Source organism: Vulpes lagopus, chromosome 19 (genome assembly GCF_018345385.1).
Source record: "Vulpes lagopus strain Blue_001 chromosome 19, ASM1834538v1, whole genome shotgun sequence".
NCBI lineage: Eukaryota > Metazoa > Chordata > Mammalia > Carnivora > Canidae > Vulpes > Vulpes lagopus.
This window is the reverse complement of record NC_054842.1, coordinates 12353840-12368357: the sequence shown is the minus strand read 5'-3', so window position 1 is coordinate 12368357 and position 14518 is coordinate 12353840. Positions and strand designations below refer to the sequence as shown.

General features: G+C 45.7%; 1 protein-coding gene across 6 annotated transcripts in view; it reads right to left on the bottom strand.

Annotated features, from left to right (window-relative positions):
* The window catches only part of GASK1A (golgi associated kinase 1A), a 56691-nt gene that overhangs the window by 12058 nt on the left and 30115 nt on the right, over positions 1–14518 (bottom strand). For all 6 annotated transcript variants that reach the window (XR_005984643.1, XR_005984644.1, XR_005984645.1 and 3 more), the window contains exon 2: positions 10532–11830. Coding sequence is in view for 2 of the 6 variants with exons in the window: in XM_041734609.1 (XP_041590543.1) it covers positions 10532–11830 (1299 nt within the window). In the remaining 4 variants the exon portion in view is untranslated. The remainder of the gene's footprint in view (positions 1–10531; positions 11831–14518) is intronic.

The following is a 14518-nucleotide window of genomic DNA, read 5'->3' as shown; positions in this document are numbered from 1 at the left end:
TGCAGATGGAGCTTTTGCTCACATTTACTTAAGTGGTTATAAAGCCCTTACTTTGTGCTGGGTGCCACTCAGTGCTTTCACATGACAACTCGTTTACTCCCTCCCAGGAGCCAAGATGTAAATACCATTACTACCACCCCCACTTCAAAGATGTGGAAACTGAGTCACAGAGGCTGGGGTAATGTGCCAAAGATCAAGAGCAAGGAAGCAGTGTCTAGACTCAGAGCTGAGCAGTCTGGCTCTGACCAGTAAGTGGGGCTATGTGGCCAGCACATGTTTTGTGGCACCAGAGCTTCCATGTTCCTTGATGGCAAAGATGAAGCCATGGTTTAGTCTGATCCCCAGCACCCAGCACTTGTTTAGCACAACCAGAGACTTAGTTGAGGGTTTTTTTGTTTGTTTTGTTTTGTTTTGTTTTGTTTTGTTTTGTTGTGAGTGAACAAATTAGTGACTGCAGTGCGTGGCTGGCTGACCGCACGGGGACTGTGATCACTTAACGCCTGCCCACCACACCCTGTCTCCCTGCCCAAGATGCCACCCCCGGAAGTTTTCAGGGGGAGGCCTGGCTCTGTGGCCCCCCAAAGAGGACAGCTGGATGGGGCAAGACACAGTAGTCTGCCAAGAAGGGACAGCAGGTCCAGCTGTGGAAGAGGGGAGGTGTGGGAGGAGCCAGCACAGGGCAGAATGGGTGGCCAGAGTCCTCTAACTGATCACATCAGGCCACTGGGCCAAGACAGGTTCCACAGCCAGTGCCTTATCTGGGTCTGCTGGGTTCCAGAGGTCCACTTGCTTTCCCTGGTGGCCGATCCCGCCCATTCAGGGACCATCCTTCTCCCAAGCTAGGAGCAGTCACAGGCCTGGGTCCTTCTGGGTGGAAAGGGTAGCTCTCACCTGGACAGACTCGTTGCCTGGGGATCAGATTGCCACAGGGTGGCAGCATCTCCATGCACAGAAGGCAATGTCTGGTCCCACCCTAACCAGCTAGTGATTAGAGAATTCTTGAGGCTTCTTTGGGGAGGTCAGAGTGGGAGAGGAGTGGGTTAAGAAAATGGGCACTGCACCCACTTTCCTCTGAAGACTCATCTCGGAGTGCTCCCCATGTGTCCTGAAAAAGGGCAATCTTCCAGGAGGAACATCTGGACGCTGCATCTGCCCCAAGCCTGCAGCCAGAAGTTGTGACACCAGCTTAGGAAGTGAGAATAGAGTGGCTAATGGGCTTTGAGGAGATGCACTGAAAAGAACTAGATCTTATCTAAAAAGACAGCCCTAATTGTAACATTAACACAGAAACCACAGCCGTCAAAAAATAAATCCACCACAGCAGAAAAGTTTCCAACTGAGAAAGCTAGGGTGAGTCACCGTTAGAACACCTTCCACAAAAGTCCCCAACACAATACATTAGAGGGGAAATCCTGTGACCTCTTACACAGATACTTGAAAGGCATTTGATAAAATTTTGCATCCATTCCTGACCAAATAAATTCTTAATAAAGCAGGAATAATGAATAGTTCCTCAACATATCTTCAATCAAAAACCAGTATGCTGTTTCATGGTGAAACAGCGGGAACTGTCCCAAATCTGGAGCAACAACTCATGTCCATCAGCCCATTAATATTTACCATTGCCTTGGAGCCGCCAGCAAATGTAATGAATTAAGAGGCAATGAGAAGACCAAGGGCATTCATTACAGATGATACGCTGGTATACCTGGAAAACCCAGAGGATAAACTGAACAAGTGTTAGAAGCAACGCAGAGTTAGTGTGTGGCCAGCAACCACATTAAAACACAGAAATAATAGCCTTCACATAGACTGGGGGCAACAGGCCAGAACATATAATGGAAGAAAAGATCCTATTTTCAATGGCCACAGGAAGATGAACTGCCCAGGACTAACCCCACATGACAGTGAAGAAGACATCAAGATGTTTCTGAGAAGATGAATAAATGAGAGACATATGTGCTGGGAAAGGTCATTGTAAGGACATGACTGCCTATTGACTTGAGAGCAGGACCCAGGACACTTGGGGTGGGGGGCTCTCACCCCCGCCCCCGTCCTTGGAATATGGGTTTGGCTTGTCTTTCCTGCTCCCAGAGGCTGCTGCAGGGACATGGCTCTGAGATGGTGATGTGATGGGGAGAACACCTGCATAGTATACATGACTGAACCCAGTTAAGGCCACTTTATAAACTTCTAAGATTTGTTGGGTGGCTACCAAGATGTATTGTCTTGCTGCTACCCAAGGCAAGTCTTGAATGTAAGTTCTGTTTGTTTATTAAGCCTACCACCTACCACGCTGGAGTGACTGCTTCTTTCTTTGGTCTCTCACTGCCCTCTGCACAGAGCAGCCTGTGTCAGATTATACCTGGGAAGGTTCAGAGTGGGTGATGAACTGACAATATCCAATTCTTGTCTAGAATGACTTTATATTTTAGGATGTAAATTTTCTCTATGGTCCACACACATTTAATTGGATCCCAATAAACCAAGAGGACTTGAGAAGTAGAAGTGACAAGCTGACTCTAAATTTCTTATGGGAATAGTATGCAAGAATATCGGGAAAATTCTAAGAAGGAGCAACGAGAAAGACCAAGCCCTACTGGTTATCAACATAAAATATAAAGCACAGCAATTAAAACTGTGATTCTGGCATATAAATAGACAGAACCTTTACTGGAACAGAAAAGAGCCCAGGAATACACCTACATACATATGGAAATTGGCTATATGGTAAAGGCAACATTTCAGATGGAGGAAAAGGTTGATTATTCAACAAATGTGCTGAGACATTTTGGTTGCCATCTGAAAAAAAAACCGTTGTTTTTTTGCATCTTATCCCTTACTCCAAAATAACTTCCAGATGGATCAAAGACAGATGAAAACACAGGGGAAACTTTCAAAAATAGTCCTAAAGTAAGGATGACCTTTTAAAATGTATACTAACCTAGAAATCATGAAAGAAAAGCTTGATAATTTTAACAACATAACATTTTAAAAATTTCTGCATAGCAAAAAGACCATAAACAAAGTTTAATGACAACTGAACCTGAAATACTATAATACAGTAAAACAAAAGACTAATTGCTGTCATCTATAAAAAGCTCTTAAGGTCATTATGAAAAAGACCAACAATCAAGAAGGAAATGGGGCAAAGGCAATGAATAGACAATTAAAAAAAAAAGTTAAAAATATCTGAACAGAGCTAGGGTGGGGCTGAAGAAACCAAGGGAGGCACTCACTGTCCAAGTCGTGTAGTACAAGGCAGTACACCTCTTAAAATGTTTGCACATTGGGCTCATAAATTCATTTTCTATTGCAGCACTGAAAATGACCAGGGCCTTAGTGGCTTCAAAGAACCTATTTATTATGTCATAGTTTCTGTGGATCAGGAGTCCATCACATTTTTGCTGGGTTCTCTGCTCAGGGTCTCACCAGGCTGAATTCCAGATTTTAGCCAGGGGCCGTGTCTCATTGTAGCTCAGGGTCATCCCCTAAGCTCCTTAAGGTTGTTGGCAGAAAGTATTCCTGTGGTTGTAAGACTAGATCCCAGGGATCTCAGAGTCTTCCTAGAGGCCTCCCCCCCGCCCTTTCATCAGGCAATTCAGACCGTGGCTGTTTGCTTTCTGAAGCCAGCGGGAAATTCTTCAGATGCTTCCTCTCATTTGAAAGACTTCCCTGATTAGGTCAGACCCATCCAGGATAATCTTTCATTTGATCAACTCAAAGTTAAATGATTGGTAACTTAATTAATTACTGGAATGCTAGTCGATCATATTTGCAGGTCTCACCCATTCTCAAGAGCAGGGGTTAATGCCAGTGGGATGGGAACTGTGGGGGTCATCTTAGAATTCTGCCCCTCATACCTCACCCTGATGGAGGCCCTGCTTTTAACACCCTTTATCTATCACCCTTTAAACACCCTTGCCCAGGCAGGTATTTCAGATCTCCAGAGTTGGCTGCACTATCTGTGAACTGGGGATGGGGGACATACAGCTCCCATCACTTGGGCCTGTCATAGGACCTGCATGAATCCATATGTGTGGTCTCAGTCAGATATTGCCAGATAGGTGTAGGCACTTCATAAATGGTGGCTATTATGACATGTCATGTCTGTAATAGGAAGCCTGAAAGGTCAGCATTGATGGAAGATCTGAGATCCTTTCTTTTTTTTTTTTTTAAGATTTATTTATTTATTCATGATAGACAGAGAGAGAGAGAGTGTGTGTGTGAGAGAGGCAGAGACACAGGAGGAGGGAGAAGCAGGCTTCATGCCGGGAGCCTAATGTGGGACTCGATCCCAGGACTCCAGGATTGCGCCCTGGGCCAAAGGCAGGTGCCAAACCACTGAGCCACCCAAGGATCCCCTCTGAGATCCTTTCTAATTGATTGAACACCTGATATCCCAAGGAGGCTAAACTAGAGGCGATATACATGAATTGAAGCCATAGATTTGAACTCAAAATAAGGGATGCACACAGGATCGCAAATAATTGAAAAATTTCCTTGGAAAGGAAATGGGTCAGTCCCACCCAGAAGAGACTTAATAAATATTTTTTTCTGGAGCCAGTTAGGTACAGCAAAGAGGGCAAGAGCATGCACTCTGTGGCCAGACTGCACTGGATGAAACAAGGCTGTGACTGTGGGCAAGTTCCTTAGCTCTTCTAAAACTCAGATTTCCCATATGTAGAATGAAGCTAAGAATATGTTGAGGACATCAGGAAGCACTAGACCTTGTCATCTGTCCTGGAAGCTTAAGTTAATTAACAGCCAGAAGGCAAGAGCATACAAATGTTGTTTTCTACCTCTATGATTCTTTTTCTTTAGGATTTTTTTAATTTATTTATGAGACACAGACACACACACACACACATACACACACACACACACAGAGAGAGAGAGAGAGAGAGAGAGAGAGAGAGAGAGAGAGAGGCAGAGACACAAGCAGGCTCCATGCAGGGAGCCTGATGTGGAACTCGATCCTGGGTCTCCAGGATCAGGCCCTGGGCTGAAGGTGGCGCTAAACCGCTGAGCCACCCAGGCTGCCCTACCTCTATGATCTATTCTGGATCCTATAAGAAATATAGAAGGCCTTGGGATTCTTTTCAGTCTAGAGGAAGAAGTGGTGTTTGAGGAAGCAAAACACAGCAACACCTAGATAGGAAATCATACAGAGACACTGGAAGTTCATTCATCACTCATTCATTCATTCATTCATTCATTCAACAAGTACTTCTCTAGGATCAAACTAAGAGCTGGGCTCTGTCTAGGTGCTGAGGATGTGGTGATGAACAAGACCGAGGCATATGATAAATACATGAATAAATAAAATATTTATGTACTGTGCTGGGAATCAGGAAGGGACTGACAGGATGCCATGAAAGAGAAAGAGAAACATAATGAGGGGTGGTCAGGAGGGCTGAAGCTGGGGAGAAGGAGTCAGAAGTAAGTCCAAGCAAGAGACCCTGTACCAGAAGAAGCTGGGTGTGTTTAGAAACTGACCAAGGCCAGGTGCCAAGAGATGGAGCTGGGAACAGATCCTTGAAGGTCCCTGAAGAACTTGATATTGAGGGCATTGAGAAGGCCTTATCTTATTTTACCTTATTTTAATGCGGGGAAGCGTGACATGATCTGATTCATGATAGTAGAAGTGTGCTATCTGTGTCTGAACAGTTCTGAACTTCATAGCTCACCTTCCAACTTCCAGCTGCTATCTTGCTTTGTCTGGGGGCTTTCTCCTCCAGGGAATCCATACCTCCAGCCCTCAACCAAAGATTGATGGGATATTTGGCTATAAATACCTTGAGTCCCTCACCTCTTGGTGCACTAAGAGCATGTATTTTATACTGTTTCTCAGAAATTTTCTTGTGGAACTAAGCCCGAGTCACCTGCATGGTGACCTGCTTGATAGCATGCCCTTTACTGGCTGCCTGTCCTTCCATTTCACTTCCCATGTTCCTTTAGGTATTTCCTGAGATCGTCTCCCAGATAAAAGACCTCACCAGAATCCTGGACTGAGGGTCTGCCTGGGGGATGTCTTCTGTAAGGAGACTGGATTGGAGGGGACATAAGTGGAGGCAGGGAGACAAATCAAGGGGCTGTCAGGCTAGTCCAGGTAAGAAAAGATGATGACCTGGGCCAGGATGGTGGCAGGTAAAGCTTCCTGGATCTCAACTCTTGGGGATGTGAAGGCCCTTCATAAGCAGAAGTTACAGAAAGACTTTTATGAGCCAACATCACGAACTCCCAGTCTGTCTGAATTCTCCACATCTCACCCACCACATAGCCAATCACACGCCCTCTAAGAGGAAGCACCATGTGAAGAAAGAGGCCGCTTTAAAAGAGAAAAAACAGAAATGTGCCTAACCCCCCCAGCACTTCCTGCTCTCACTCTGGCCTCTGGGTCAAAGACCCAACTCCTCTCAGGTTGGATTTGGCTTACAGTGAATGTGATGGTCATTAGCTCTTCTTGCCCATGCCTTGGCTGTGTCATCATCACTGTCAAGAGGAGAGGGACTTTCTACCTTTTACCAGAGTGAATGCAACTCTGGTTACAGGTGGCCTGTGACATTAAGCTGTTTCATGAGCCCTATCCAACAAACACACATACACACTTTCCCACCCATTTTGTCCCCCTGAGTAGAACCAGCTTCTCACTGATCTATCAAGAAGTAGTGGACTCTCTCTTGGTCCTACTTCTTCCTATGATACAGCCTGGATTGGGGGTGGGGTGGGGTGGAGATACCTACTCACAATTAGTAATTTATCTTTCGTAGAGAAACCAGTTTATTAACTGAGAGCACCATCCTGGTCATATTGGCCTGCCAAAAATTGTTCTTGACTTATTCATTATGAGTTGCAGATGCTGTTAGTACCCCACCCCTATTCCCCTGGCACTCACTGTTCCTGTACATACCAATGGCTTTCTACAAGTGCTGCAGCTCTCTGCCTTAGCCCCTTTCTGGCTGAAGGATCTGGTTTGGCTGGCAAGCACATGGGCCAGGCTACCAGTGCCAGGCGGCCAACGCCCTCATGAGCAGTCTCAACCACTGACAGTTGGGAGCTAGTGGGTAAATAACCCAGCTTTGGCCCTCAGGTGAGACAACTCTGGTGTATGTCCTACACACTCCCTCAAAGGTCTCAGGAGGACTGAGCTCCCCTTGCCCACAACAGTGTTTGGGCATCATATGGAGTATATGTGGGTGTATGGTTCAGGTGAATGGTATGCATGTGTGGGTGGCTGTGACATACGTGGGCACATAAGGCTCATGTATAAGTGTGCAATGTGTGTGTTTGGGTGTATGTAACTGATTTCATTATTGCCCCACAAATATTTGCTCCTCTCCCCCTTCCAATCTGAGCAAACTGTACTTCCCCTTCCTGGCACTGACTTGCTTTGGCCAATGAATACTAGCAGTGACATTGGTAGAGAGGCCTTAAAGGTGCTTTAGCAGTTTGGTCGAGCTCTTGGGCTTCTTCCATTTCCTATGAGAAGAGTTTGTCCTGGATACTCCTGCCCCTTCACCCTGGGCTCCAGAATGAAAAACCAAAGGCAGACCTGAACCCAAATCACAGCGTGGAGCTAAGCTCAGTTGAGTCCAACTGATCCACAAACCCTGGAGCGAGAAATAAAGAACTGGTATTTTAAGCTACTGAGCTTCAGAGAGGTTTGTTAGCATTTCAGCTCACTAACTAGTACAAGGTATTAGATGGGATTTGCAAAGCATAGGATAAGATTTGCGGGGAGTACAAAGAATGTGTATGTGTGTAGTGCTTGTGTATTTTGTGTTGGGGAAATGGTATTTGTGATACACAAACACAATAGAGCAAAGGTTTATATTGGATAACACAAAGCAAATGAGCAAGCATAGCACAGAGTGAGCTGTATACAAACTGAGTTTGTACTTAGTTCCTAGTCAGAAGACACCTTGGGTTCCTGGCTGGGAAACCCACATCCTGAAACCTCACCTCTCTGTGACTTACTAGTGGCTTCTAGGAAGGCAGCATCAGCCAGACAGGGGTGTTTGACTTTACTGGTGTTCAGCAAACAAGGAAGAGGTGGCACAAGGCCAGCCAAGTAGTGTCTGACCACACACCCAACCTGTGTGTGCCTTGGCTGCTGAGGCTTCTGTCCCCACAAGGGCTTGGTACCTGAGGAAGAGTCCCACACAGCAACTCTGGGGGATGGACAGAGGGGCCCTGTGTGAAGCAGAAAACTGCAGTGTGCACATCAGCTAGACTGGGACTTTGCAAGGAAATGCATCCATTCTTAAGGCTTCAAGGCATCCCTACAAGAGTCCCCATTTCCTGACTCATTCATGACCAACTGAATAGTAACTCTGTGATTAAGAGGTGAGCTCTGAAGTCAGACCAAGGCTTTATCTCAGCTCCAGCAGCCAAGACCTTGGGCAAGTAATTTAACCTCTCTGGACCTTAATTTCTCAACTTTAAAATGGGGATAAATACCGTATCTCACTTGTAAGGTTGCCATGAGGATTGGATGAGTTAATTCCTATAAAGTTTTGGGGACTGTGCCTGCATATTATTGTGCATGTGCTACCCTCCGAGTAATCAGGGCTCACTCTTAGTAAGGGACTCTGAAAGACACATACGACATGCACTAATCTAGCCAGAAACCAGGGCTTTTATATACTGGCTCCCATCAGTCCCTGGAGGCTGCTCCTGCAAGTAGATAACCAGCCTTCTCTGTTTGCCCAGGAGTGTAAGTCTGAGAAACTTTTTCCCAAGCTGGGTGGTTGGTCACACTATCTGGAGAGCATTAGTTCCCCAGCACCCAGCCTGTCACAGGTCACTCGGAGCAAGCCCACAGATGCAGGCACTGGCCATTAGAAGCTACCACACATTATAATGGTCAGACCCAAGGGGGTGAGGGCAGGACATCCAGTCCCATTTTAGATGTAAGAAAAGTGAATCTCCAAGAGGCAGAGGAATCTTCTCAGAGTCATACAGCAGGAAGAGGTCTGGGAGATACCAAAGCCCATGCTGACCGCTAGGCTCTACACTCCTCTTTCCAGAAAACTGCCTTTGTGGACACAGACTGGAGGAGCTGGAAGTACCTCAGGGGACCGGCTAGCCCGCTAACTGGAAACAAACATCCACCTGCTGACAGGTAGCATTCATGGTTCTGGGGATGGGGCAGCAGGTGGATGTTAGAAAATAAGGAGATAGAGGATATGCCCCAAAAGAGAGCATGGCAGCCTCTGAATCAGACACGACTACTCAGCCTAGGATGATGACTGCCATATGGGAATGGATGCCCAATGTTATTCAACCATCCAATGTTTCAAAGGAAGCTAGATTTTTATGGGAAATATCCAAACTATTACATGTTGTCTAAGAATCTTCTAAAAACACATTGTGAACCAACCCTGTATGGACCGAATACAGTATATCAGCCTGTGGCTGCCTGAATCCTGTCTTGTGGCTCACCCACTCACCCTAGTTGGTGAACCTAAGGGCTCCTCTTGGTGTCTTTCCTCAATAAGCATCCCTACAGAAATGGGGGCTGGCTCAGTCTGCACTTAGTACACATACCCACCCATTTTGAGCTTGTTCTCCCCCCCCCTTTTTTTTTGTCGTTATGCCTTTCTGGACACCTTTGCACACATGCCTCCATGGCTGACATCCAGTGCACAGGTCCCAGAACAACCACACTGTTTAGTTAGTCAACAGCCAATACTTGCAGCCTCCAGTTAACCCTGTGCTCTGCCTGCCCAGTCCTTTTCTGGGATCCCCAGAAACTTCAGGGTTAACTTCTTGCACAGCAGGGACCTCAGCTGGCTCTGCGGCTGAATTCTTTCTCATTTTCCAGTGTCCAAAAATTATCTCTTTATCTTCCTGAGTCTTTCCTTCTTACCACACTTGCTTTCTTTTTAAAATTAGGTACCCATCCTGAATCCTTGTTGATTCAAGGATAAAATGTTATCCACAGTGACGTGCTATGGATAAATTTTTAATAACTACCTCTTGGAAATAGTGGGGAGTCCTGATTTGCAGCATATGCTGACTCCCATGGTGTAAATACTGCCACCCTGGGCCAATTTCAAGTTACCAATATGACTGAATATGGAGTTGACAGGAGATGTGCAATAGATCATCATTATATAATATTTATTATGTAAATGCAAGTAACCTAAAAAGCACAGATAATAGTGAAATCATTAGGAATTAATGAATTCTGAGTATTTATTACTTTTTTCTAATATAACATATTATATTATTAGCTGATTTTATTCCACTTTTAGTAATACCTGTGTTTTTCAACTGGGTCACAATATTCCTGAAAATTTTGGCAATCAGCTCTTGTAAGCCCATCTGAGGTGGTTCTAGCACACCACTGGATGGATAAACACGAGGCAGAAAAATAACAAAAACAGGTATTTGGTGGTCAAAAGACAAGGATTGGAGGGGGAGTCACCAACCATCCTCAGGAGGGCAATTCCCCAGTCCCAGGTTCATCCCCAACCCCATACTTCCACTGCTCTCCACCTTCCCCCTGTCCAGCTCCGCCTACCTGCAGCAGGAAGTCGAAGAGTGCCAGGCGTGCCCACTCAGTGTAGTGGATGCCCAGGCAGGAGGCCTGGCTTGGCCAGCTGCAGCCACGTGCCAACAAGGCCTGGTACTGCAGCCAGCCCAAGGACAGAGAGTTCTGGTCCTCTTCTGGGTCCCCCAGGTGCTGCACATCAGGCGCCCACCAGATGACAGGCCTTGTGCTACCATCTGTGTATCGGTAGGGCAGCAGGGAACTGTGGAACTTTCGGGCCACAGCAGGCAGGCTCCGGCGCAGCCCCAGCACACGGTCCACATGGAAGGACAGGACCTCATGCAGGTCCCCAGGCCTCTTGATCAAGCCACAGAGCCCCTGGGAGCAGAGATGGCTGAGCCTCCCAGAAGACATGTTCTGAAGAGCACCCTCATTGGAGAAGGCAACCTGCAGCACCTGCCCATGGCCAGGAATCCTGGCTTTGCCCACCACCTCTCCCTTGGCCAATAGCTGGAACATTTGCACATCGTGCTCTGTGAACCATGGGGGAACCTGCCCACTGGTCCTCAAGCTGGTCAACATCCCAGGGCTCTCCGCATCACACCAGACAGATCCTTGCAGCTCCCCAACAGAGCCAGGCCACCGACGAGCCTCTGCAGTTGGGGTGGGATGCCCTGCTTGTGGCCTACCAGTCACAGCTCTGTTCCTAGCTCCTGGCAGATTCCTGCCTTCCACTGGGCGGGGCCGGAGAGTTAGTCCAGCAGCAGCTCTCCAAGCCTGTAAAGCTGTCATGTCAGGTCCTGTGATGGGGCCAACCAGGGTGCCAGTGTCATTCTGTGTCTCTCCAATAGGATCATCATGCCAGGGAGGACCCAAGTCTTTGGTTCCTGGACTCCTGACCTTATCCTCCCTCAGGAGCACAAGACGTGAAGTACTGAGTCTCAAATCTCCTAGAGAGGCCAAAGTAATGTCCCTCCTGACCCTCCCTGGATGCCTACTGTCCCCTCCTAAGGACTTTCTGCTTCTGTCCACTGTCCCTCTGTGGCCTTGCTCCTCAGCACACATTGGGATGGAATTCCTGGGCAAGGCCCAGCCTTTCCAGAACCCTAGGTCTCTTGCTTGCTGCCTCCAGCTGGAGCTCAGAGCCTGCCGATTGTGGGGGCCAGGGGCTTCCATGACCTCCTGGAGCTCCATGGGACCAGAGTCTGGGCCAGTAGCTGGATGCTGCGGGGGGAAGCGGGTGACAGTCACCACAGACAGAGTCATCAAGAGGCAGAATGCCATCACCAACCGCCTCTTGCCACGTAGTTTTCTCCAGAGCCAAGACGCCTGGGGGACAAGATAGAAAAAGAAAGTTTGAGACCTGGGAAAAATGTCAGATCCAATCCACAAAACAACTGGGACAGTTAATGAACATCTGGGGTGTATACAGAGAGAAGAGATGGTGGAACACACCTAGCTGCCTTCAAGGGAGGAATGGGCAACCACAGCTAACTGCTCCTGCTTTAAAGCTGAGCTTTGCCTTCCAGGGGAGCCTTTGCTGATACTTGCAGTTCGGCCTGGGTTTCTTCCCCTTGAATAAACCGCCATTATGACACTTGTCACCAGACACCATAGGCATCCCTTTAACATCTGTCCCTCATCACTGAATGCTGGCCATTCTCTTTTCATCCCCATGTGAGTTCTAGGGCCCTCTCCATGGATCTCTAATTGTCGCCCACAAGCACGCTTTTCCATTTTCCAGGGCACAAGGCTCTCAGCTACAGATGACCTTGCCCAGTTCCTCTTGCAGCCAGGTGTGGCCATGTGACTAAGTCTGTGCCTGGGCACTTTTGTCTGCCCCACTTGCTCAAGTGGAAGCTGGATGCCTGGCCTTTCTTAGCACACAGATGTGGTAGCACCAGCTCCACATGTGTTGGCAAGGGCACGCTCTGGGGCAGTGACTTTTAAACATGTTGTGCCTGGATCAGTAGCATCAGTATCACCTGGGAGTCTGTCAGAAAAGCAAATTTTTAGGCCTCACCTCTTCACACCTGACTATAAGGTGCTTATGCAGCTGTGAGACCCAATCTTGAACACCCTGCTTGAAGTAGGGCAGAGGGGTAGGCAGACAGAAACAGTATGCTGAATAGCATACTTCGTGGAGCCCCAGCCCCCCCACCCCTCCACTCCAGCCAAGGCCCCCAGGGCCACAGGGCAGGGAGACAAAGCCTAGAGAAGATCTTCCTCGTAAATGTGGGCTCTGAAAACTTGGATTTCATCTGGAAAAGATATTCTTTGTTTCTCAACTATTACTAATGAGTAGCAAGTTTCTTCCTTTTCCCACCTTTTCCCTGATTCCCCTTCCAAATTTGTATATTTGTATCATTTTATATTGTTAGGATATAAAATTTTATACATTCTAGCCCATTAGTCCAATGCTCATATTTGTTTAGGTCTTGGTTTTTCAGTGAAGTACATTCTTTGCATACTCCTGTCCCTTTTGCCCTAGTTTTTTATTATTTCTTGGTTGACTGAAGCCAAAAATGCATAATTTTCTCAAGAAGTATGCATGGGAACAGAATTCTCTGAGTTCCTGCATGTTCAAAACTATTTTTCCGTAGCATTCATACCTGAAGGGAAGTTTGGCTAGAAAGAAAATATTTTGGCATGGCTTCTTTCTCTGACTCACTTGTGGATCCTGCTCCACTGAATAGATGGGACTTTTTACCCTGCCTAGTTGCCGTAAGAATTCTTTCTTTTTCTTTACATTCTTTTTCCAGCTTTATTGACGTATAATTGACAGATTAAATTGTATACATTTGAAGTATACAATGTGATAATTTGATATGTGTATACCTTATGAAATGATCACCACAATCAAGTTATTTAGCACACCCATCACCTCACGTAGTTATCTTTATGTATGTGTTGAGAATGCTTAAGATCTACTCTGCAAATTTCAAGTATACAATATGGTATTATTAACTACAGTCACCTGCTGTACATTAGATCCTCAGAACTTATTCACCTAATAACTGAAAGTCTATATATTCTTTGACCAACATCTCCCCATTCCCCCTGCCCCCTCCTAGGCCCTGGCAACCACCATTCTACTCTCTGTTTCTATGAGCTCGACATTTTTTTTTTTTTTTTAGATTCCACATACAAATGGTATCATATAATACCAGATAGTATTTCTCTGTTTGCTTTATTTCACTCAGCATAATGTCCTCATGGTTCATCCATGTTGTCACAGATGGCAGGATTTCCTTCTCTTTTTTTATGGCTGAATACTATTATGCTATTGATATATGTATATATATATATATATATACACACATATGTGTATACAAATTTTATATATATGTATACAAATACATATACAAATACATTGATATATATACACAAATATACATATTTATCCATTCATCTATCAGTGGACACTTATATTGTTTTTATATCCTGGTTATTTTGAATAATGCTGCAATGAGCATAGAAGTGCAGACATTTCTTCGAGACACTGATTTCATTTCTTTCAAATAAATACCCACAAGTGAGATTGCTGGATCACTTGATAGTTCTATCTTCTAGTTTTTTGAGGGACCTCTATTCTGTTTTCTGTAGTGGCTCCACCAATTTACATCCCCACAAACAGAGCACAAGGGTTCCCTCTTCTCCACATCCTTGCCAACACTTGTTATCTCTTGTCTCTTTGATATGAGCCATTCTGACAGGTTTGAGGTGATCTTGTTTTCTCTGAAGTCCAATGATGTTATAGAATATATCTCAGTGTTGACTTTCCTGGGTCAATTTTTCTGGGCATACCTTGTTAGAATACCTTATTTAAATATTTTATTTCACCAAAGTTTTCTTAGACTAAATATTAAATATTTTCCATTCCACTGTTTTATTTGTTCTTTAGGCTCTTGAATTACATGTGTTGGGTGTCTTATCTGCCCTGTGTATATCTTTCATCTTCTCTCTAATCCTTTCTAACCATTTTTATTTGCTCATTTTGCTTATTTTTATATTCTA